At 49.6% G+C, this 25783-nt stretch overlaps 1 protein-coding gene across 1 annotated transcript in view; it reads right to left on the bottom strand.

Moving 5' to 3' along the window:
- Positions 1–25125, bottom strand: part of SIM2 (SIM bHLH transcription factor 2) — a 46538-nt gene extending 21413 nt beyond the window's left edge. Inside the window, exons 1-6 of the mRNA XM_020870856.2 lie at positions 24911–25125; positions 16958–17040; positions 13853–13942; positions 6590–6698; positions 3954–4039; positions 478–677 (exon numbers count right to left, since the gene is read on the bottom strand). Of these exons, the coding sequence (XP_020726515.2) occupies positions 478–677; positions 3954–4039; positions 6590–6698; positions 13853–13942; positions 16958–17040; positions 24911–25085 (743 nt within the window). The 5' untranslated portion in view covers positions 25086–25125. The remainder of the gene's footprint in view (positions 1–477; positions 678–3953; positions 4040–6589; positions 6699–13852; positions 13943–16957; positions 17041–24910) is intronic.
- Positions 25126–25783: the final 658 nt, after the last annotated feature.

Below are 25783 nucleotides of genomic sequence, written 5' to 3'. Positions count from 1 at the left end.
CGGCAAAGGCCACCTCTCTGCCTGCTGCCCCAGTTCTGTGGTGACCGTCAGAGCCTGGCTTCCCGCCAGATGGAGCTGGAAGGCCTCCCACAACACACACCACTCAGAATGGAAACTTTCTGTTTGTTTTAATGTCCTACCAACTTGACGGAGATATGAGGCAGAATCCTGACATCATGGGCCTGCAAAAAAGGCTGTTGCCCACAACACATACTTCCAGTTCAAACTCTGGTGAGATAATGAAAATATAAACAAATAAAACAAGTATCTATAAGTGGAGAAGCCAGTCACCCCTGAAAATGAAGGTCGATACTAATTCTTTCAATTCTTGACTTCGATTCACTAAATCTCTTTCTAATACACATTCTGAGTATGGCTTATTGCTTGTTACATTTTGGTTTAATAGTGTAGCGTCCAGGGTCTGGTTTCCACTGTCAGAATCTTCCAGAACGCTGCTGCAGCAGGCGCCAGACTCACCTGGAATCCAGGAATATCAGCTTCAGGTCGAGGCTGGCCCTGAACATGAACATGTTGCTGTGAAGCTTGATCTCAGTGATGGCGCTGGGCGGCAGCGACTGGCCCACAGCCACCAGCCCCACAATCTGGTAGCACGAGTCGTACAGGGACATGTCCAGCATATACTGCCTGATCTTCAAGTAGCCGCTGCAATGGATGACCTGGGAAACAGAGGCAGGGTCAGCCTCATACCCACTCTTCCTGACTCTGGGCCTGCTCGCTTTCTGGAGTGAGCTGGAGCATCCCCAAATCCAGCCTCTACTGAGCCCCGCAGCCAACATGCTGACAGATGCCCGATTCACTGCTTGGAAGAAATGAACTCTGCTTCTTTCTTAGGAGACAGTATCGTAATTAAATATAAGGGTTGTCTCATGCAACTGACTATGCTCAGGTAACTCCACAAGAGGGGACTCTAACATACCACAGAATGGATTTAAGCATAATTAACAGGCTTCCCTCGTGGTTCAGACGGTAAAGAATCCACCTGCAATGGAGAAGACTCGGGTTTGACCCGTGGGTTGGGAAGATCTCCTGGAGAAGGAAATGACAACCCACTCCAGTATTCTTGGCTGGAGAAGTCCATGAACAGAGGAGCCTGGCAGACTACAGTCCATGGAGTTGCAGAGTCAGACACGACTGAATGTCTAGCACTTTCACTTTAACTCAGGGCCAAGCTGCAATTAGATGGCACAACAAAGACATTTTGGGAAGCTATGGTTTCTCCAGTAGTCACGTATGGATGTGAAAGTTGGTCTATAAAGAAAGCTGAGTGCTGAAGAATTAATGCTTTTGAACTATGGTGTTGGAGAAGACTCTTGAGTCCCTTGGACTGCAAGGAGATCCAACTAGTCAATCCTAAAGGAACTCAGTCCTGAATATTCATTGGAAGGACTGATGCTGAAGCTCCAACACTTTGACCACCTAATGAGAAGAACTGACTCATTGGAAAATGTGCTGGTGCTGGGAAAGACTGAAGGCAGGAGGAGAAGGGGATGACAGAGGATGAGATGGTTGGATGGCATCACCGACTCAATGAATTTGAGCAAGCTCTGGAAGTTGGTGATAGACAGGGAGGCCTGGCATGCTGCAGTCCATGAGGTCACAAAGAGTAGGACACGACTGAGCGACTGAACTGAACTGAACCTTTTGTTCCATAATGTTCACTTCAGTAATGATTCTTAATGCTTATCACCCCCTGATAAGGATGAACTTGGCAACTGTTAACTTGACATTGATATCATTTGACAAACTATATCACTCTAGTAAATGAAGAATTCTTTCAGTGCAAAAAGTCCTCATTTTAAATTTTACCTTAGTTATTTTATTTTTGGAAATACTTATTTATTTGGTTGTGCTGGGTCTTAGTTGTGGCATGTGGGTTTAGTTGCCCCGCAGCATGTGACATCTTAGTTTCCTGACCAGGAATCAAACCTGCATCCCCTGCACTGGAAGATGGATTCTAAACTACTGGACCACCAAGGAAGTCCCTATTTACTTTATTTATAATTTAAGGTTTTCTCTACTCATAATAAGCAAAATTAAAAGATGCTTGTTTCTTGGAAGAAAAGCTATGACAAACCTAGACAGCATATTAAGAACCAGAGACACCACTTTGCTGACAAAGGTCCATATAGTCAAAGTTATAGTTTTTCAAGTAGTCATGTACAGATGTGAGAGCTGGATCATAAAGAGTGCCAAAGAATTGATGCTTTAGAACTGCGGTACTAGAGAAGACTCTAGAGAGTCCCTTGGACAGCAAGGAGATCAAACCAGTCAATCCTAAAGGAAATCCACACCAAATATTCATTGGAAGGATTGATGCTGAAGCTGAAGTTCCAATACTTTGGGCACCTGATGCGAAGAGCCAACTCATTGGAAAATACCCTGATGCTGGGAAAGATAGAGGGCAGGAGGAGAAGGGTGTGACAGAGGAAGATGGTTGGATGGCATCACCAACTCAATGGACATGAGTCTGAGCAAACTCTGGGAGATAATGAAGGAAAGGGAAGCTTGGCGTGCTGCAGTCCACGGGGTTGCAGAGAGTCAGACATGATTGAGCAACTGCACAACCACAATAAGCAAAAATTCAGAGTGGCTATACAGAAACCCTTCTACTAACAACTGTTCCAGCCAAGAACCGTATAGAAGAAAGTGTTTATAGAGTTGCAGATGTCAAACAGAAACAAGTGCACAGCTTTAAACCTCAATATTGGAAGCATTTACGTAAGTTACAGTCAGTAAAATCTCGAAAGGCTCAAGATCATCCTAACAGTAGTGATGAGCAGCTAAAATATTCTCTTTTCAAAAACTTTCCTCCAGTATTCCCAAATGCACTCAGTCTTTGGAGCTGTAACAAACATTACCCATGGAACCTCTTCTCCCATTTTACTGATGAGGAAATTGAGGACAAGGTGTGTGATGGGTTTTACTTAAGATCAGCCAGTCGGATGGTAATAAGTGTCAGAAACAACACAGGGCCCAAGTCTCCAGAAGTATAGCTTCTGTGTGTAGGGCAGTGCTGGAGGCTCCCATCTCTGAGGCTGAGGGTCTGGGACAGCAAATAAGAAACTCATTGCCCAGACTATGAACTAAAGAGTAACGTGAAGGTCAAAGGGAGAAGCTAGGAGTGAGGCTCAAAGGAGTGGGCTGAGGAGAGGCTGGGGAAAAACAGACCGTGGGATGGGGAGGAGGGGAGAAGGGTATTCCAGAAAGAGGGGACAAAAGCACAAAACCATTCCCTCTTTTCACTTCACCCCTCTTTGCTTTTATACAAATTCTCCTGCAAAAAGGCTCCTTTCTGAAAGGATAGGGAGTTTGGGATGGACAAGTACACACTGCCATATTTAAAATGGATAATTAATAAGGTCCTACTGTACAGCACGAGGAACTCTGCTCAATGTTATGTGGCAGGCTGGATGGGAGGGGAGTCTGGGGGAGAAGGGACACATGTATATGAATGGCAGAGCCACTTCTCTGGTTCACCTGAAACTATCGTAACATTGTTAATTGGCTACACCCCAATACAAAATGAAAAGCCTGAAAAAATAAAAAGGCTCCTGTCAACCTTGCGCTCCAGAGTGATGGGCTTAGGATCCTTTTCTCTGCGGCAGGATAAAGTCTAGGTGCGGCTACTCTAGAGGGACTGCCCTGTGTGCAGAGTAGAACCTGCAGGTGCCAAAGTCAAATTCTGCCCTTAGCCCCACGTATTCCTGGTCTCAAACAACCCAATCCAGCCTGCCTGGGATGTCCTCGTAAGACGCCAGCTTTCACATTTGCTATGAGTGGTGTCCCTAGAAAGTTCTACATTAGGCGGTATAGAATGCTTGGGTCCCCACACCTTCCTGTCTGCAGATATTCCTGAATGTGAAGCGAAACGCAGAGCACAGTGAAGACCCGCGGCCGCCTCCTTCCCTCCTGTGAGCCCCGAGGCTGGGTACCTTGTATCCACTGCACGTCAGGCCAGCGTTTCTTTTCGCCAAGACACACTTCATTCGAAGGAAGAATGACCTCTCGATCTCATACTCTGAAAGGAGGCAGGAAGTTAGATTGGCAAACTGTCCCACAATGCTTTCCCTGACTTCATCCCCAGGCTCTCAATAAATCCTCAGGGCCGTATCCAGCAGCTAGAGTCCTCAGCCCAGGACCGCTCAGACCCCCAGCCAGAGCGCTTTAGCTGGTGACCAGGCCCTGGGTGGTGGCTCAGACGGTCAAGAATCCACCCGCAATGCGAGAGAACCAGGTTCGATCCCTGGGTTGGGAAGATCCCTTGGAGAAGGATCCTGAAGAGAACTTCATGGACAGAGGAACCTGGCGGGCTACACAGTCCATGGGGTCGCAAACAGTCGGACACGACTGAGGTGACTAAACAACAACCTGAGGAAACACCCTCCCCCTTACTGAGCGGACATCAGCTCTCTGGGCACGGACGGCACAGCGTCCTCGCCCCGGGTGAGAGCGAGGTCATTCCACTCTAAATAAACAGCCATTTGGTGGTGGTTAATAAATTAATTTTTAAAGAAAGGTTACCACGGGGAATGGAAGGCCTTGTGCCCCTCCCGGTCGCCTCAGAGGCCCAGACTCCCCCAGTGGGCGGGGCTTTCACGTTTACCCATAATTCCCCCGCCCAGGCTGGGCCGGGGAGCTTCCCTTTAACATGGCAGTCAGTCTGTCACGTTTCGACGCTCAGGTCTAAATACCATCACCCCCAGTAAATTATACAGTTTGGGGAGAGCCCCATGTCTCACACAATTACCATAAAACAATGAAGCCAGTTCAGACGCAAAAAAAAACAACTCTGAAGATGAGAAATCGGGGAGAAAACTAACCGCTTGTGAAACTCAAAGCTTGAACACTTGGCTGGCTGTGGAAATGAGTCCCACACAGACCCCACCTCTCCCAGAGCCGCTCCTCCTGTGTTGCTGGCTCACCTCAGACGTGAACCCCATGGGGAAACTGGATGTGTCTCGCCATAATCCCAACTCTCATTTACTGTCATTGTCCAAACACTTTTTAAAAGCATGGAAGGTAAAATGAAACCAGAACTAATGGCAGAAAGCCCACTTCCCTGCAATCAACACACTGTAATTTTTAAAACAATAACACATCCAATATCTTGTAAAAGCCTGTAGTGAAAAAGAATCTGACAAAGAATATATATAAAACCCAATCACTTTGCTGTCACCTGAAACTAACACAACATTGTGAGCCAGCTATACTTAAAACAAACAAACAAACATAACATATCGTTCTGAGAGATTCTCTTCAGATTCCATCGGTCATTGTCCAACTTTAAACAATCCCACAGTGAAAGCACTAGAGTCAGGAGCAATGTGCTCTTCTAGCTCTCATTTTGTTAGAAATTACTTCTTTAGAGTCGTATTCCTGTTCATTTATGCAGCCAGACCATCTCCAAGGACTTAAGCACCAGAGGTCATAGCTACAATTAAGCCCCCATCTCATCTCAGAAACCAGCTTACCAGGGTCCATCCTTGGTAGACTCATGGTGACTATTTCTGGGGCTAAAACAGGAGGGCCGCAGAGCTGGATCTGCAAGCGGTTTTAAAACTGAGAATGCTAGTCTGCGTTCTCTCCTCCTAGCCTTAGAAGGACCCATCCCAGGAGGAAGCAATAAGAATTGAACCCATTTCTTCCCCCGCTGTGGCTGGCTACCCCATTCTCATCACATTTGACACCATTTCTTTGGCATTTTATCTCACTGCAGAATTTTGGTCTAGTTGGAATTCGATAGCCCAAAGCAGACAAGTGGCATATTGGTCAGCATACTGGCTGGTCTCATTGGGCCATGGGAGGGAATTACAAGGTCAGGGCCCTTGGATTACGTCTTTCTGTGTCTTCCTAGCATGCATAGCAGTTGTAAATTAAGGAGTCGTTTGTGTGAAGACTGGTTCCACATTGTCCACGGTACAGCCACGCCACATCTATTCTAAGGGTGCTTACCACAGTGGGCTATAACTGTGTTACTTTAGTAACACATAAATAACAGATCCTGCAACAGACTCAACTCCTGAAATTTCAAAGCACTGGTGAGCTTAACCGATATGTTTAAATACCTGCAACAACTATAACGTGAAATGAAAATACCTGTGATTTCTGCTGTAGTCAGAGCCACAGGTACGAGTGATAGTAAGATGGCTTGCAGTCTACAGTCTACAGGCAAAGGAAACACTAGATCTCAACTAAAGAGGGAATAAAGATGTAATTATCTCATGCAATTTCATGGTCTCCCTGAGTTTTATCCTCGGACCCTGTGGTTAAGAAGCCCAGATCTAGACCTGGGTCGTTGGCATTCTAAACCAGGAGCACCTTAGGAGGGAAGGTTTGGACCCCTTTTCTCCGTCTCCTACCCTGCACGTCTCACAGCCTCCAGCACATGAAAGGGGATCGGCAGTACTGCTTTAAAGGATAGAGGCGTAAAAGCAAACTCCTACTCAGGGGACACTGCGTGTTTGCTGGAGGGACCCCGGATGGGCAGTGTGGGAAACAAAGCCCGTAGGTCACAACAAAGAGCATCATCTGGCGTTCATTCTGGTTTCTTTTCGTCTGGAGGAAATACCTTGGAGCAAGTGATGGTGAAGAGGCTGGTGGGCTGCCAGGACGGCCGTCATCTCATCATGGTCCGAAGGATGGATATACTCATAGATGCTGTTGCCCGTGAGCTCCACCTGCCATGGAAAGGAAGTGGGGAAGAGTCAGGAATCTTCTCTAGGACTTTGGGGAAGTGGGGAGGGAGGAGGTGAAGTTGTATCACAGGTGTGCACCCTCCAGGGAGAAATAGGACCTTGATCTCAGCTTACAACCCACGCCCTCCCCACCCCAACTCCCTGACAGAAACGTTTGCCTTTTCTCAATCAGTGCTCAACTGTCTCCCAACAAGGCCAGGAGAGTCCTGAGCAGGAGGAAGTGGAGTGAAGGATGGAAAAGGTGCGCCATGGATTGGGGGACCCTCCTGGTCTGGGCAGTATCCTTCACATGGGAAGTGCCTTAAATCAGACTGGAGGGGCTTCCCTGGTGGTCCAGAGGTTAAGAACCTGTTTGCCAATGCAGGGGACACAGGTTTGATCCCTGGTCTGGGAAGATCCTGCATGTCGCAGAGTAATTAAGCCCACGACTATTGAGCGGGTGCTCTAGAGCCTGTTCTCCACAGCAAGAGAAGCTACTGCAGCAAGAAGCCTGCACACAGCAATGAAGACCCAGCATGGCCAGAAATAAATCAATCAGTCTTGAAAAAAAAGAAAAATCAGACCAGAGCCAGGCCCATCCTTGACCTGCTGCCCTCGGGGATGGGTGGCCAGGAGACGTCCAGAGCAGACAGCTCCTGCCCTCAGGGGCTGAGAGGGGAAACTTGGGGGCTCCCTTTGATTAAGGACAACTGCCCCCAACAAGGTCCTTCCCCTGGGACCACCGCTAGGCCTCTTTCATATGGCCAGAAATGTGTCTGGTCCAGGGTCACTGTGTCAACCCCATGGCTCCCACTTGTGGGTGTGGCTGGCTGGCTGAGTGACCTCTGGGAGGGTGTGGACCACTCCAGTGAGCCATGTGACCTGAGGGCTTCTCCCCTGATATTCACACACCACCTACTTCCAGACACACCCCACGGAGGAGCCCACACAGGCCTGGAGACCATGTCCCTGCTGGATCAGACTCAGCTTTGCATTTAGGCATGGGCCTCCCCAGGAAAGTATCATAGTCACCATCTTTCCACAGACGTCCCTGGAGATGACTCAGAGGTCCTAACCTTGAGAACTTCTGGACTGTTCTCCCAAACACAAGCGTCACAATAGGGGATGATGGAGATCCTCAGGACCTGGGCCCTCTCCCCCATCAGAAGATGGGCCATAGAATAGAATGTTCCAGAAGCTAGCACCAACAGTGCAGCCTTCCAAGCAGTGGTGGCGGATCCTCTTTCAGAGATCGACAGTGCAGGCCAGGTTAGCGAATCAATACACCTGGGATCGGTCAGGGCCCCTGGGGCGGTGGTGGTACTACTGCAGCCAGTGCAGGAAGATGCTGAGGTGAGCAACTGCCTTTGGGTGGCACAGAACCTTGGGTGGGTCTGAGGAACCTTCTCAGCCCTGCCCCCAGGGGAGAGGGCGCCATCCGAGAGCAAAGGCAGGCTTGTCCCAACCACCCCCTCGTGGCTGTTCTTAATCAGAGCAGAGACCTTCTGAAGAGGGGGAGCCCCGACAGTGCCCCTCGGGCAGCCCCAGCAAGTGGTTTAATGGAGAGGTTCTCCCGGGAGTTACCGTTCCAAATCAGGGTCAAGGCCATCATCAGACTAGGGGGCCGCGGAGAGGTGAAGGGGTTCATCCCACTCTTCCCACCCACTTTCTCCAATGTGTTGAGATGTTTAAGAGTTGTCTTTTTATTCAGAACAAATTATGTTTCTGGCCCGCTAAGTAATCTTGGTCCCTAAAAAAATGGTTTTCTCAGTTCTATTTTCTGCATCATTCATGGAATGTTTTCCCCAATATTATACACAGCAACGGAGAGAATCTGCTTACAGAAACCCTCCCTCTCCACCTCCCCAACCTGGCACTTTCCTGATGACCCAAAAGGATATTAGCCTATGTTACCCTGTCAGGGGCTTCCTGGTGATCCAGTGGCTAAGACCCCGAACTCCCAGTGCAGGGGGCCTGGGTCCGATTTCCTGATGGGGAGCTAGATGCCACATGCTTCAACTAAAGATCCTGCATGCCGCAACTAAGACCCAGCGCAGACACAGATATTAAAAAAAGACTAGAACCTACTCTGCGCCAAGTTTTATTTTAAAAAGTTAGTACATGATTTCATTAAAAATAAAAGAGTAAAAATGAAAAAGCCTTCTTTTAAGTCAGTCCTGTTAATCTTTAAAAAAGTTTAAACAACCTAGCAACACTCAAGTCAGCCGTTTCCTGAGGGCAGCCCTAGAGATCCTGTCAGATGGAGAAAAATGGAGGCTAATCAATAAGAAAACTATCTTTTTACTTTAACGGATTCACAATTCCAGTGCCTTATTTTTAAAAAGTGAAAAAATAAATAGAATGTATGTGTGTGTTAGCCTATCATTTCTCCCTTAACCTGGGTTTTTAGAGAAAAATGACAACTCTGGTTTGCTCAGAGTTTGTTTTTAGAAAAAAGTAACTGATGCCTTGGTAGAGAAACATCTTCATACATTTGTAAAAAGACTTGCATCTGGGCTCATAGGGATTTGATTTGTGTTTTAATTCCCGAAGTAGCTTCATCTGTTCCCAAAGAGCCTGTTCTCATCACATGCCTTTAGAGAATGAGAAGAGTGCAGTCCATGAATGAAAAACCTTGGTTTTCTGTACACTCAGGTTCGTGATAAACCTCTAAGGCTGTCTAGGAAGTAAAACAGTCTTCAAATCACGGAAATGTTTTTAAAGAACAAATTTGGGAATGATAAAACAGTGCTGACCTTGACTCAAAATTATGGTTGACACGGTGTTTCCTGTATTGAGATATCTATTCGTGCTTTTGAATGTTGAAAGAAATGTGACTACCTCACCAGAAAAAAGAAAACAAAATTATGGTTGTCTTTATAAAACTCCCAGCTCTCATACATCAACCTTATTAAAACAGACCCTCAATGTGATATTTTAGTATTTGTAAAACCCAGCTAACTACAAAATGAATTGCTTTCCTACTAAGAGCTTTTTTATGTTTTGCTGAATAGCTTTTCTTCCTGCCAAGAGAACTGCATATGATAAATACAGCACTAAATGGATATATTCTGGGGTTGGAGGGGAAACTCACCCAGTACTCTGGAAATACACATTACTCTGCTTTGGGTGTTTTGCTGACTATGGTAAATTAAGCATTTTAAAATAAAATGGTTTGGGTTTCAGAGTTCAAGTTATGTCAACAAACATTAAACGCTGTTCTTTCTCTTTATTTCAAAAGTGAAAGGATTAAGTCTTATGGCTCCAAACAACACCATGGTTATTTTTACAGTTGTGCTTCCGGCCACACTCTCAAACACTACATTTTCCTTTATGTAGCTCATGAACAGCTATTTCATATGTATCTATATTATGTGAGAATGCATGTTAGTTACCTAGATGTTATATACCATATGCAACTTTGGTAAGGAAATTTAAACCACAAGGATACTTTAAAATGTTTGAAGAAATACACAGCAGGTATGCAAGGCTTTTTTCCTGCTTCAAATGTAAGTTAATTAATCAAAAAGCCGTGAAACTAAATCATTTAATAAACTTGACGGATAAAAAGTGCTTCTTCAACTCTACCTCTTCCAAGCAGATGTAAGTTTGTCTTCACGAATTATTTTGGATTATGAGTGTGGCATATACCAAACAGAATTTACAAGTCGAAGCCTGACTTTTTTCCCCCCAACACTTGAATTATGGGCTGAGGAGACCGTTTGAATTTTGGGGTTCTCTCTGTCATTTTTTTGGTATCAAAGTCTGACAGCAAGGATGGCCACATTTACTAATTCCAATGCAAAAATAAATGAATAAACTCTGCCAAATGAAGTAGACTTATTCCAGTATGTGCTTTTAAAAAAGTTCAATAAAAGGCTTTGAACTGGGATGGGTTTATTAACACATAATCATTTTTATACTCTCAGATAATTCAGAGTTATTTAGATAGTGTAGATTTAAAAAAACCACTTTGCTACAAATTATCACACGATTATGGCAAACCTAGGAGTTTATGTTTCCTAGAAGCTGCTAACATAGACTTTAACCCCCGAATTAAGGTGAAAGATGTCATTACTTAAAGAGAGATTATTATTGAAAATAACTGAAACTTCTGGGAACACAGAGGTCATAGTTTAAATATAAGCTATTATCACCCTTATTCATCAGAAAACCTTTTTAAAAGGTTACTCTTGACTAGTGGGTAAAATTTTATCAACACTTTTATCTCTGGTGATTTAAAAAATCTTGAGGCCTATTTTAATTTAAGTTTTCATGTTTGATATACTTGTCTGACTTGTTACTACTAATAAAACAATCCAAAAGGTGCAAACATTTTTTTAAAGAGAAGTTGGGTGTTTGACATTCTTTTCAATACCTTATTTTACTATTTAAGAAGACAGAAAAAAATACACTTTGTGATTTGGCCTAGATTTCCTTCTGCAGAGTTAATCGTGAACAGGAGGTAGATTTGAGGGGAAAGTTTGTTGTTGCTTATTTAAACAGTTCACCATGAAACACTCCCCAGACGTCGCCGGGAAAGTGTTTTTGTAGCTGGAGGCTGACACTGGGATAGTCCCGCCAGGAGACCAGAAAAAAATCAGCCAGTCTCAGAAAAGGTCAGTTTGACTTACTTGAAATGGACACTTCTCTGGGCAACATACAGACAAAAGGCATCTCTACAGTTTTCTTGTAAAATAGTAGTATGTAACTCCCTCCCCTTTCAAAATTATGATATACAAACTTTTACATCTGCATTATGACTGAGAGGAAATATAGTTTAAATTGTGATTCTGATTAGATTTCCATTTGTGGCGTTTATCATGAACACGAGCTGTATTTTGTTACCTAGCCAATATTTTGGTCATTTTTAATTATCATGTTAAAAAGCAATCATTTTTATTTCCCACCCACGTGAAAAGAGAAAAATGACAGAGGGATATAGGATGCCAGACAGAACAGCCTGATGGAATGAACTGGAATGCCCTGTGGTATGTACATAGAGCCTTATGATGTGTCAGGACACTTCCCATGACTAAGTATCCCTAATATGTGCCCACCAAAGGATGCTAATTGAAGTGCAGTTCTAGCTGTGATACCGCCTGGCTTCTGTGTAGCTCTCTATAGTTTATAAATCATAAAAGGCGAGACTTTGGTATGATTTTCACCATGATCCTAAAGAAGTGGTACAGTAGGCGTTCCTTTCTTATTTAAGTTGTGGTTCAGACAGGTCAACTGCCAACCCTTGTCAGACAAAGAAAACCATATAACTAAACGCATTTCCTTTTTGCTTTGGCTGCTAGGGAGCTCAGATCTGAATTTAATATTCAGTAAAAATGACTCTACCCACTTTAAAGTATATTTGGCCAGTCATTTTTAAAGTATGTGAAATGGGTGGGGGTGGGAGGGAGGTTCAAGAGGGAGGTGACATGTATACTTATTGCTGATTCACGTTATACGGCAAAAATCAGCAAAATACTGTAAAGTAATTATTCTCCAATTAAAACTAAAATTTTAAAAAAGTATGTCAAATGTTTTGTCTTGTTTGTAACATTATTATAAGGCTAATCAAAAGTTATTATAAGTTACATTTAAAATGTTAAGAAATCTGATCACGGGCACTCAGCCACAGATCAAGTCAGGAGTAGAAGCCAGGCTGGGTCCAACTAAAGGGTCTTAAATAATTCTAACCATTCAGAGATTAATAAGGTGCAAATTCGGAGAATAACAACCCTGGAAAAGATAAAAAGAGAAAACTTCATATTTCCAATAGTGTTTCCCATTCTACAAGTACACTAATCCCATGAGTCACATAGGTGAAAGAGTCAAACCTTATTAAATCTTATCTGGGAGGCCTGGTATCATAAAAGAAGAGAAGAGGAAGAAAACAGAAAATACTGAACAATTTTAATATGTGATTCATTTTAGAAGACTCTGCAGAAGAAATACACAGGCACAGAAACCCCCTTGGACCTGGGTAAGGATGTCCATCCACTGGGAAAGAAGGCTGTAAACAAATGGAAAGTTTAAGAAACATCTTGGCAGAAGAAAAAAAAAAAAAAGAATACAACACCAGATGCAGGTTTCCAAATTGGTAATTCTGTTTTTCAATGAGAAAACTCAAGCCACTTTAATTGGCATGTTTTACTTTGGCTTAACTACAGGAGGAGAGTGGTGCAACACAGATTATTCATACGCCTCCTGGGAGCCCATTTCCTGTATCTAATTAATTCTAGTGTGTCTTCAGTTGTAATGAAAAAAAGCACTCCGATCACTCACAATGTAAAGAAACATTTAGCCCCTACATGTATTAAACAGTGTGACTCTTAGAACCATGATCCAGGCTTGTTAAATCAGAAATGTGGCTGGGCAACCATCAGTAGACTCCCCCGCCATCCAGACTGGCCACAGCCCAGACAGCAGCCAAATCCTCCACCAAACCCCTGGCTTGACGGGACAGATAAAATCGAGTGCCCCTCTCTCCTCTAGGGAATGACCTCCTTTTTAGAAGACGGTTCCAGAAAAATAGGTAATATCCAAATGTTCTAAAGAAACCAGGACTTCGCTGTGCAAAAAATAGTAGTAAACTGAGTTTTATGAGTTTCTATCACAAGCATATAAAATGCTTTACTGAAACGACCACTGAGCTGGAAAAACTCAGGAAAAATTACCCTGAATTCCACGTGAACACTCATAAATCTACCCCCCTTTTCTCTCTCCCCAAAGCACATTCTGCATAAAATCCATGTTCTACATCAGCTTGCCTCTCTCTTTCATAGCAACTCACAATACCACATGTAGACCATTGAGCGTGCACTGAAAAATCTCCCTTTGTGAAGTTCTTGTTAGGGGCAGAGAGCTTTATAGTATGAGCAGAGTCCAGGCTGACAGACAAAGCTGACTGTTGCAAAGATATTACTAGGCATTAGCCCCAAAGGAAAAAGAAAGTGGAAAAGTGAAACGTAACACGGAGAAGAAAAACCTAGCCTGTCGGCGGAAAAAAAAAAAAAAAAGAAAACGATTTTGCAATTTTGGATTAGGTTCATACACAAAAGCAGACTCTTGGACAGACTCATTTTCAAGTTGGGTAAGGCTGTCAAGATCCGCCAACGCTTAATTTATTATTTTAATTGTACATAAAATTAGATGATACCCACCTGGGACAAGCCTAAATGTACAGAAGCTGTTTCCGAAATATACATGATTTTGCCATCAGATGCTACCACAAAAACAAATCCATCCAAAGTCTGTAAAAGAAAAAGCAGCAGGGTAAGAGATGATAAATGTTAGAGTTAAAGCTGGTCATCATACAGTCAGTGGAATGGAGCAATGTATAAAATATTATAATCAACGAATATGGTTAAATGTAAAAATGGAGCCCTGGAGCCGTGAGATAGGTTTCGTTCCCCAGCCAGGCTCTCAAATACTTTAAAAGGACTTTAAAAATAGTCCTACATCTACATCACAAAAATCATGCAAAACATTTGAGAATTCCTATCAAGCTCAGTTTAAACGTAGTAGCTTTATTGTTGGGGTTATTTTAGCACTTAGCACAAATCCGGAGTTCTATGGTACTTAGGGGAAAATCTACCACTGTATAGACCATTTTATGTCATAATTGGCAGCCGTTTAAACCACTAGAACATATGCTTTATTTGCCACAATTTTCTAGTTATCCCTAAGTACCATTTGAATAATAAATTCTGAACACTCCCACTCCCTAAAAAATTAAAAAAAAAATACCCAGTTATTTTTAACAGACTATGTCTACAGAATTAATTATTCAGAATTTGCAAGAGATCAAACGACCTTTGCAAAATTCAGGGAGAAGAAGGATCAATTTCTGAACAATTAAAACCACCCAAAGGATATTCTGATTTTTGCCAAAGCTGGCTAGCCCTCAAAAAAATAAAGTAAAATTATAAGACATAATTAAGTTAAATGAAAGGTAATGATTGCATTTATGTGTGGCAAGGATAAAGGGACTAAATTATTTTTGAAAAAGGAAACTGCATTTTATTTACCATTCATATTTTAGATCCAGAACCAAAGAAAAGCAATAAAGTTGGTGAAAGACCCATACAACCCACAACGTCGCCCCCATAAAAAATATTCCAAATTAATTTCTGGCCACAAATTCTATTTTTACAGCATGTAATTGAAACCAGATTACCTTTGGTTTTTCTAAATCCACCCCCTCTTTGGAGGGGGGGTGCCTAAAAAAGAATGTAGAAGTGAAACTTGAAAGATATCCTTCCATTCTGCTGTCTCAAATACAGTTTTGCTGCAAAAACTTCTCTGCTATCATTAGCTTTCCTTGTGTTGAGGTTGAAATCAACACCTTGATCAGGAGCCCGACTTTCATGTTTCTAACTCAGCTACAAAATATTTTACCAACTAAACTCCTTTTCAAACATATGAACTAGCGATTTCTAAAGTTATCACCATGTTGGCCCATTTTGCATGCTTAATTCCAAAATCATGAAAGAAATACATGAAATGAAATAATAGCGGCTGTATGAGGAAAAGAGAAAAAGTTGTATCATAATTAAATTCTGAACGCTGCCAGTAGTAGCTTAAAAAATAATACTCTTAATGGAAAATGTTGGTTCTGCCTTCAGAGCTGCAAATGACCTAATGCGCTTGCATGTATATTAACTGCAAAGCCGCCCATCCACAGACACTCCGGAATTAAATAAACGTACAGTGGAGAGACTTGGGGGCGTTGACTTTGCCGCCAGGTTTTCAGTGGCGCTCCTTAGCACTGAGTTGTCCGTGATATTAGTGTCACTTGTAATATGAAGGCGCATCAAGCATGCAAAATACCGCGCGCGGCGCTGGACGTGAGCTTGGGGGCAGCGCGCGGGGCGCGGGAAGGGCTCCAACAGCGCCATTCCCGGGCCGGCTCGCGCACCGCTCGCGCTGCTGGAAAAGCCTCGGGTTTCAAACATATCCCCGGAGCTTCTCTTCCCCAGCGCGCGCATTAAAAAAAAAACAAAAATAAAACACACACACACACTCGGGCATCTGGGGGCAAAAGAGTTTTGAACAGATCTGCTTTTTCGAAGCGCGGACCCAAGTCCCCGAGTTTCGAAGCCAACTTTTTTTATAAAAGAAAACACAAAATAGAAGGAGGAAATGCAAAATAGCTCTCGGTAGGCATTTTTCGGTGGCAGAGACAAATGAAGGGAGGGGGGAATGAATTGGGTCGTTGATGAGGCTCTGCAAAGGGCATTTGAAAGACTCCGAGACACCGGGAGTTGCTGTTCCCACCTAGCGCCAGCCCCGTACTTGGAAGTGGCCGGTCGTGCGCCCGTTCACTCTGCCCCGGCCCCAGACACCGCGTGGGGGGCGGGGGGGGGAACCCGAGGTCAGGGCGGTTTAACAGCCCCGGGCTGAATGGCTGCGGGCTGGGGGCGCTAAGCGGCGGACCACAGACCAAGCCAGGGCTTCCTCGGTGAGCCAGGAGCGCGCACCATGTCCTGACCTGCCCCCACTTAAGAGCTGGACCACTCGGGTGGACCAAGGCTCCGCCCCGCGTGCTGTGGCTGTGACCTCAGGCGTGCGGCTTAACCTTTCTGTGCCTCGACTTCTTCCTCTGAAAAAAATGCAGTTAAAAATAGAACACACTTCTAAGCGAAGAGATGATATAGTAGATTTAGAATAGAATCTGGCCAGCACTGAACCGGCCGTCCACCGCAACTGCTGAGATTCAGTTATGGATGCTGTCTCGATTGCAACTTCTCCAAACAAACACCCAAGCATCAAGCACTTGATTGCTCCCTCTCTGGCTTGTTGTGTCCTTGGGCCTTCCTTCTCTCGCTCCAGCGCCTGGCACGGTGTCAGGCACAGAGCAAGCGCTCCAAAACAGTGTGCTGAGGAAAGTCAAATTGGACAGGACTTCACCCTTCCCCTAGGTCTCAAGGGCTAGAGACCTGGGGGCAGGAGTTGAAAGGAGGCTAGGTGTGGGGCTCGTGGGGGGGCTGACCGAGGTTGTACTGGTTGTGCAGAATCCACATGGGGCCCCAGCACCCTCCCCCCAAGAAGAGGAGTTGTGGGGAGTCTGTTGGCCCGAAGTCTGATCGCTGTTGACCTTCGCAGCCTGGGGCTTGGTCAATGGACCCTCCAGAGGCTCCGTGAGAAGGGGCCTCCCCTGAAGACTGGCGTGGCAGATCGGAAGGGAGGCCCCAGGGGGCACAGGCCAGGGCCTTGGGTGGCACAGCGCTTCTCCTCCCCTGCCCCTCGCATGACGACCCCACTACCTGCAGCAAGTGTGATCCCAGCTCCTTGGCGACAGTGTCCAGGGGCCCCGCACGGCTGGGCTGTCCCCACGCGTCTCCTAAACCTGGACGGGAACCAAAGCAAACCGGTAAACGGCAGCACCCAGCCAGCGACCTCCGCCCCCACGGCCCGCCCGCATCACCCCTTTCTTGGCCTTCGATCAAAATTTAAAAAAAGGCAGAGGAGAAATTCCCATGGAGGCCTCCAGGTCCAAGGCCGCCTGCCCCGTAGGTAGCTCCTCTGGGTCGCCCGTGGGCTCACCGCTCTGAAATTGCCATTTCATTTGACATGCCACAAGGTAATCTAATCTGCTTTGAAATCGGCCATCCTCGTATCCAAACGGGAATATGGATTAGACCAGTAAACATTCCCCCCAAAGGTACCTCCTCTCTCCCTACCCTGCGAAGCTGGTACCTATGTATTTTCTCAAAGACAGAGTGGCCCAAACTTAAGAGCCCTGGCCATCTTAGAGGCAGCTTTTCTGGCTTTTTAAAAAAAATCTTTTTCAACCTCCTAGAATCCTCCCAACTCCCTGACTTTTCAGCACCCTCCTCATGCACCCCAGAAGCACCGACCTTCTTCCAATTCAGGAGCCCCAACCTGGAAAGGGGTTCCCTGGGGGTTTCCCCAAGGTGAACTCCTAACTTAGCAACAGCTGGGAGGGGGATGGACCATGGGCTGGGAGAGCAGTGTATATACTAGATGGTAACTGGGAAGTGTTTGTTGTCACACAATCGGGGTCTTGCAGCCCCTCCGCTTCCTAACCGTCCCCCAAAGCCTCTGGTGGCTCCCCACCACCTCCAGGAAGGCCACTGGTGTTGCAGAAAGTGCACCAGGGGAAAGGTAGCCCTGCTCAGCAGAATAATCCTCTCAAGTGCCCTCGGCTCAGCCGCTGTGACCCTGGGGGCGCCCCCCAGAGACCCTGGAGACCCTCTACCGGCCAATTCTACTAAGCAACTAAGAAAGGGGTGGCCTTTATGTCTCCCTAGAGGTTTATCCTGGTCTCCCCATAAGGAATTGGCTAATTTCCATATAGCCTGATTTCCCAAAAACCATCACAACTCCCACCCCACTCCCCAGACCCCACCTCAGAATGGAATGGAGGTGTCTCTTTAACCTCAGGAAACCGCCGTTCACCGCACCCCCAAGGATGACCACAGTACAGGGCCATTGGAAGGTCCTTCCTCCCCAACACCCAAGAGCCGGCTGGTGCTGGCATTTACTCCACTCAACCAGAAATGGAAAGAACCAACATTTAAAGTCCTCGGGGGCGTGAATGAAGAAAAAGTGTAATAAGGGTCCAGGAGTTCTGATGTCTGTCAGTGGACAAACGCAGCTGCTTAACTGTCCTTCAGCTACTCCTGGCCCCGTCCCCTGGTCCACCTTTGCCTGGCTCTCTCTGCACAGCGGGCATAGCCCCTGGCCCTCACTCCTCATAAGGCCTGGGTCTGAGAGACCTGGGGAATGACCTCCCCCCGACACCAGACTCTCCGGGTCTCCCCAAAGCCTTCCAGCCTCACACACCAAAGTGCACGGGCTACACAGGCCAGCTTTCTGTGTAATTCAAATAGCTGGATACATCAAGAGAGCCTGTCCTCTTATTATAAGATCCGACAGGACGGTTCCTCCACGCCTCCGCTCTGCCAGCGGAGATTTGGACCTGGAGTGACAGGGGTGGGTGGTGGGAGGCTCTCCTCGAACTCCCCTGCCCCCAGGCCACCTCACAGGGTGATGGGGCTGCCAGCTCTTCCATTAGAAACCGCTGTGCGCGAGGCCTTTTCCCTGGGCCCATAAAAATCTACTTTGATCTGGAGGCAGAGACTAAAGAGGATAAGGTTTGTAACCAAAAAAAAAAAAAAAAACACAAAAGCCATCTTGTTACCATAAAGCCATATATACTCCTGAAAAAGTGAGGTGCTGGATACACGGTCCTTATTTGGACCTGACAAAAAGCTTCGTTTGTTAGAAAAATGAGGGAAGAGTGTAAGAAAAAGCTGGGCTGAGCTCCTCCAGGATTATGTCGTTGGCGGGTCTGTATTGCCTGATTCTGGGAAACCCCTGCACCATACCAATGACTGGAGCAAATGGGGTTCCCAACCTGGCTGGTGGTTTCCAGCCAGGGTTTGGGGTCCTGCGTGCCCTACATGTGTCAGCAGTGGGGTGCAGTGTCTGATGCTGGGAATCTAGATGGGCTAGGCCATTTGGGGGTGTTAGCCACGAGGTCACAGGGAAAGGGAGACAGGTATCCCCTTTCTCCCCCTGCCTCCAAGGGTTTGTGGGTGACCTTGTACACTCAGCGGGCTATTTGGTTTCAGCCCTTCCAGGCCCAGCCTGCCAGTGTTAGTCATTAGTCGCTCAGTCGTGTCTCTTTGTGACCACATAGACTGCAGCCCGCCAGGCTTCTCTGTCCCTGGGATTTCCCAGGCAAGAATACTAAAGTGGGTTGCTATTTCCTTCTCCGGGGATCTTCCCGATCCAGGGATCGAACCCAGGTCTTCTGCATCGCAGGCAGATTTTTTTTTTTTTTTTACCATCTAAGCCACTTGGGAAGCCAGCTGCAGAGGCTACATAAATATGGTCTCTCCTTTCTGGGTGCTCAGGTAGTCGGTCAATATACAGCTTTTGAAAGAGCACCGGCTGTGCCTGGGTGCAGGTCACAGGCCATAAACATCAGATCACATAAATAAGTCTGTTCCTCAGTGAGGCAGGAGACTTGGAGGGGTTCCCTTGCTGTGAGATCGGGTCTCACCCTCTCAGATGAAGCAACACACATGTGGAGACCCAAAGGAGGCAGTTGGGTTTGCTCCTCTGGACCCAGGAACTGAACCCACTGTATCCAGTGACCAATGAATGGGTCTAGACTTGGATAAGAGCTTCCTGGACTGATGGTGATTCTCACAGTTCCCCCAGTGCAAGCTTGGGTACCGAAAATGGGGGTAATTCAGTCCTTTCCCGGCCTTGGAATGGTTCGTTATCACTGGGCTCCCTGAAAATCCTGGCCCTAGAACTCTCTTTCAAACCAGCAGCTGCACAGCCCAGAGAATGGGTATTGAGGGGAGTGACTGGTAGATGCGTCCCAAGGGAGCCTGGCTCTGGGTAGGGGCAGGGGAAGTGGGGAAGGTTCCAGCCTGTCCTACTTGGCCAAGAGTCAGTGTGGTACCACGTTCAGACTACAGGCAACTGGAAGCGACCAGCGACCTTGGACCTTGTTGTCTGACACTTACACCTTGAAGGATGGGGGTGAGGCCTCATGGCCAGCAAGCGCCCCGCCAGGCTTCTGGGTGTGCACCCCAAGCACCCCCAGCCGGTCTATAGTGCTGATCAACCCCCCAGAGGTGAATCTGAGCACCCCCAACCACCAGCGCCCCGCAGCTCTGGAGTTCCCATCACGGCTGCCTGCCGGAGTCTCCCGCTCTGCCTCTGTGAGCGTCCTCTCCCAGACCTGGCGCACAGCCTGGCAGACTTCCAAGTAGAGATCGAGAGAGGATTGTAAAAACCCACTTTCGTCTAAAAAAATATGTCTACTTAAAAAAAAAAACCAGCCTACATTATTTCGGGCTGCGGTAGAGAAAGGCCTTGGATCTGTGACCCCAAGTCGGTTTAGGGTGCATTTCTCCTTACTGAAGCCTCTAAATCAGAGCGTTTCCATCCCCAGTGACTGTTTCTAGGACAGCCCCCACCCCAGCCCTCCTCCTGGCATTCAGGTGCGTCGGGGCGGGGCGGGCGGGGAAGGTTCTGCCTGAACCCAAACCCAGATAAATCCGGCCACTGGAATTACGCAGGCCTCCAACCCCGCTTAACTGTGTGTGTGACAAGCTCGCTTCTCTGGAGTAAAAGGTTGTCACGTGTGTTGTGGTCCCTGCCTCTCTCGCATGCCCACACCTGTCTGGGGTCTTGGGGGGGCGGGCGGTAAAGGAGGGGCTCTGTTCTCTCCCCACAACGAGCCTGTTTCCAGCTCTGCTCCTGCTCCTTAACTGGGGACGTGAAGCCAGTCTCTTCCGCAAGAGCTTTCTGGACAAGTGTCTAGAAGGCGGCCACCCTCTGGGAACCCCGACTCCTAGGAAGGGGGCCTAACCCCAGTGAGTGACCACCCCGAGCTCTCCCAGCTCCGACCCCAGCCTCCCCAGGCCCAGCACAGATCATCAGACGGCGGAATAATTTTGCGCTACGTCCTGCCTGGCGTGGTCACACACAGCGATGGCCCACCCTAGGCGCATTCTGGGTTTCCAAAGCCGCCTCCCTTCCCCTGAAGGGAAGGCCACAGTGCCAGGAGGTCAGGTAGACCCCGCGCCCTGGGAACACCTGGCCCTCCCACCCACATTAACCCACTAAGCTTTCAATTCTGAGTCCCTGCCAAAGCCGGCCTGGCTCCCTTGCCCTCTTGACTGCTCAGCTACCTCTCCACTTCTCAGCTCAAAGTTAAAGGGGAAGAACTGGTGGGGACCCCGAAAACAGCTCATCTTCCAACTCCAGATGGTGGGTCCCAGAAGTCTGCCCAGTGGGGCCGGCAGCATTCAAGCTGCACCTGCTGGGGTGGGGGAAGGCAGCGAGCTCACGGGAAGGACGCAGACTGGAGGAGGTCGATATCCACCTGCTCCGGCCTGCCTCCTCACACCCCACCCCAGGAACCTTGCGCAGCCATGGAGCTGCTGATGGGCCCATTTTACAGACAAGATGACCAAGGCCCAGCGGGCCAGCTTGCCAGCGCCGAGCCTTGGACCGGCTGTCTGGGCTGCCAGCGCCGTCCAGCTTGCAGACTGGCCTCCCCGCCGGAGCGTCCACCTGGCTCGTTGCCTCTCCCCGTCCCCACGCTGCGGTGTCTCCTCCTTCTCTCCTTCCACCCGGCGGTCTCAGGATGAACAGAGGTGAGGCCCGGCGGCCTCTCCAGCACTGGCCTCCCTGCCCGCGGCGGGCACTGCCTGCCTGGTCCTTGCCAGGTGAGAGGAGACCTGGGGAACCGCCCGCCCTGCTCTGGCCTCAATTTCCTCAAATGCAAAGCGTTAGTCTGAGGATCCCCGTGGTTTCTTCAGCCTGTGCTATTCATGTGCTAACTCCCTTGGTCCTAACAAGGCCTCTAGATTCTTCTTCACCCGGGGGTCCCGCCGGCTCCGGGCCACCCAACAGCGAGAGTGTTTCCGTATCTTTCCGTTTGCCCTGAGACCTGGAGCAGATCCTGGAGCTCCCACCACGTCGCAGGGCTGGGGTGGTCCTGAAACCTCACTGAAGCCCACCTCGAGACCCCTCACGGTTCCACCAGCCTCCACCCCAACCCCGTACCACCTCCCGGTGGTCCCTCCCGAACAGGTTAAATTGATTTCGGGTGCTACTTCCGAACTCCCAACCCTTCTGAGCTACCACAGAAGGAAACTACTCATTTTGCACAATTGAGGTCTTTCTAAACTCACCCTTTTCTCTGCCTTGGGCACCTCTCCAGTCCCAGACTCACTTGGGGTTGGAACAGGGGGTAGTGTCGCCATCAGAGCAGCAGGGCCCAGGTCCCTGAGCCCAGGGAGGAGCCCCCCAGGCTGCTGCCCACCAGGACCCCCGGCATCAGCACCGCCGGAGCACTGGGGTCGACCACCTTCTGCTCCCCATTTTGGATGAACTGGGACCCCATAGGTCCAGGACTATTTACCAAACTCTAGGACCAAACTGCAATCCCCGACCCCTCCTGGAGTTCCAATCTGGATGGTCGCCCCCCGAGGAGACAGACAGATCGCTAGGAGCGAAACACCAGGCTGGTGCTCAGGGCGCAGACCGCAGCCAGCCCGCCCCTGCAGCCAGTCATCGCAGTCCTGTCTGACTCTTCTGTGACCCTATGGACTGCAGCCCGCCAGGCTCCTCTGTCCATAGGATTTTCCCCGGCAAGAATGCTGGAGTGGGTTTCCATGCCCTCCTCCAGGGGATCTTCCCAACCTGAGGGATCAAACCCCAGTCTCCTGCATTGGCAGGTGGGTTCTTTATCTCGCTGAACCTCAGGGCCAAGAAATTCTGGGCCCCAAGGCCTGGAGACTCGCTTCCCAGAGCTGGAACCTGCAGCCTCAGTTGAATACTTGCAGCAGCAGTCCACCCACCAGTTCCCAATTTGTAAGCTGCTTTCCTGGAAATCGCCAAACAACGAATGGCCTGCAAGTTAGCCCCTTTCTCCAGACTTCTAACTCAGTTCTGGCTTGCTTAAAAATCATTTAACCTTGGGACGGGAGAGGAGGCTTCCATCCTATCTGGACTCTGCACCTGCTTTGTAACATGCTGATTACTGACCGGCTCACTATGGCAAACCAGTTGCCATCTCTCCTCCCTGGGTTGGAAAGAGACTCGGCTTTTACAAAACCTAATTCTCCTCTAACTTTCACTGCCACTTCAGCAGGAGAGGAATCATCTCTACTTCGGTGGAAGGTCGACAAGATAAGTGACTACCGCCCTCCCGCCACCGCAGCTCCCAACGGGAGGAGTCGAGTTGGGGGCACCGGATGGGGGGTGGGAAAAGAAAAGAACTTTCCCTTCCGAGAACTCGGGGCTCTGGCGGTCAGGTCACGGGCTCCTGCTCGCGGGAGAAACGCTCCAGCCGGCTGCACGGTGCAGCTGGAAGGCACAGGGCACCGGCGGGGACAGGCCACCGCTTCCAGTCCTCTGGGCTCTGCGTCCTGCGAGGTGCTGGGCTCCAAGCCGCCCGCTGCGGACAGGCCTTCCACACTCCACCCGGGAGGCGGTGTGAAAGTCGGCTTAAGACCCAGAGATGATGCCAAACATCAGGTTCGGGGCGCCCACCATACAAAGGTCGGGTTTACCGACTTCAGGTCGATCGCCCGGCCTGGAACCGCCTTAACGGAGGTGCTCTTTGCTGGAGGGACACCTGTCATGACTCTGCACGACCCTTCCCTGTGCCCCGTGGCCAAAGGCGTCTCCCTAGTCCCCGCGCAGCTCTTGGGACTCCGCAGCCTGCAGGTCTCCGTGGGGTTGTGCCCCTCAGGCCCCAGAGCAGAGCGTCTCAGAGAAGGGTCCTAATCCCTTCTGCCAGGCTGCAGCCCCTGTGACTGGGCGCAGAGACACCGGAAAGGCATCGGTTCAGAGTCCCAGGGACGCCAAAAGGACCGCTGCGGTGATCAGGCCTCTTGCAGCACAGAGGTTCCCCGCGAGGCACCCACAGGCCGGGTCGGGGCAGGGAGTGCTGTGCCCAGTCGGCCACCATTTCTGATCACGGAGAGCCTGGCAGGACCTCGGAGGGTCCTGGTGACCCTTGACCACCAGGGCATCTGCCCCTCCCGGGCTTGTAATTCCAATCTAGAAAAGGTGACTCTGCTCAGGCCCGCCTGCCACTTCCAAACGAACCGCCTCCCTCTGTCTCTCCTGCCTCATCTGGGTTCACCTCTTTGAGCCAAGTCTCTCCCACCCTGACCTGGGTCTCTCCCACCCTGATCTCTGGAATCCCAGCCCCGAGAAAGCTGAGCAGAGAGCAGACAACCGGGAGGCCCCAGTCTGAGGCCCAGGCGCCCCAGGTGCCCTGCTGGAAGCTCGGCCTGCAGGGCCCGAGCCTCCCCGTGTGTACTCCAGTCTCTCCCAGCTGCCACCAGCAAGCACCCTTCAATTCCCGCCGAGGAACACTGCCCTTCCCCTTCATGCAAAGAGAAGTAAGAGGTTAAGAATAAAAGGGGAGTTAAAGAAATGAAGAAAGGAAAGAGGAAAGGAAAGAAGAAGGCACGTTCATGCAGCGATTTCTGGTTCGTCCCTCTCCAGCCCTGGCCCAGAGGATGGTCTGGTCGTCTGGGCACCAGGCCCCTGGCCCCTCAACTCCAGGAGGAGCCGAAGTTCTCCGCGGCGACCTCCGCCAGATGTTCCGGCAGCGGCCCGAAAAGCTCAAGCCGCCCCTCCGGGAGAGCTCCGGCTCCGGCTTGGGCCTCTCAGCGCTCCCGGCCGCCCACCTGCGGGCCTCTCACCTTCGGGAAAGACGGCGCGCATCTTCAGGTAGCTCGTGGTGAGTCGGATGATGGACGCCTTGTCCAGCTGCGAGGTGATGGCCGAGGGCAGAGGGAGCAGCTTGGCCAGCTCATAAAACTCGCCATTTTCCTTCTCCCTCCTGGTCTTGGCCGCATTCTTGGACTTCTCCTTCATCGCGCCTCGGCTCCGGGCATATTAGACCCGGCGGTGCTCCAGGCCCGCTGAGCCGCGCTCCGGCTGCAGCGGCGGCGATGGGGAAAGGGGCGCGGGATACCTGGCGGTGGGGGTCGGGGGGTGTGGGGCGCCGGCCGCGCGAGCAGGTGCGCGGGGGCCGACCCGGGGGACACCGGGGTGCCTCTCTGCAGCCGCGCGGGCCGGGAGTTCGGCGCAACCCGGCGGCGCCGCCCCGCGCTCCGCCCGCCGCCGCCGCCGCCGCCCCGGGGCGCAGCCTCCTCCGGGCCGAACTGTCCCGCCGCGAACCGGAGCCCCGGCTCCCCGCTCGCTTCGGCCGCACTCTGCCTTCCTTCCTTCTCGTCTCCCCGGGCCGCGGGCTTCCCTTCCAGGGCTGGAGAGTGGCCGGCGAGGAGGCGGCGGTGCTGTTTTTAGTCCTTGACCGAGTGTTTGTACCCGCTGCCGCGAGGCCCCTCGGTTCTGGAGGGCGGCACAGGCGGCGGCGGCCGTGGAGCCATGGGGCGGAGAGGGAGCGGAGGCGGCTGGGCCCGGCCCGGGAGCGCTCGCCTGCTCTCCCTGGCGGTGCCCTGTGCCCGCAGCTGCGGCGCCCGGAGCCCGCGATCTGCCGCCAGGCGCAGAAGTTCCGCGGTCCACGTGCGGCCGAGACGCGTTTGTTTATGGCGGACCCGCCTTCGGGCGGA

This window comes from Odocoileus virginianus, chromosome 4, assembly GCF_023699985.2.
Source record: "Odocoileus virginianus isolate 20LAN1187 ecotype Illinois chromosome 4, Ovbor_1.2, whole genome shotgun sequence".
NCBI lineage: Eukaryota > Metazoa > Chordata > Mammalia > Artiodactyla > Cervidae > Odocoileus > Odocoileus virginianus.
The sequence above is the reverse complement of the archived record's forward strand: the minus strand, read 5'-3'. Positions and strand labels throughout refer to the sequence as shown.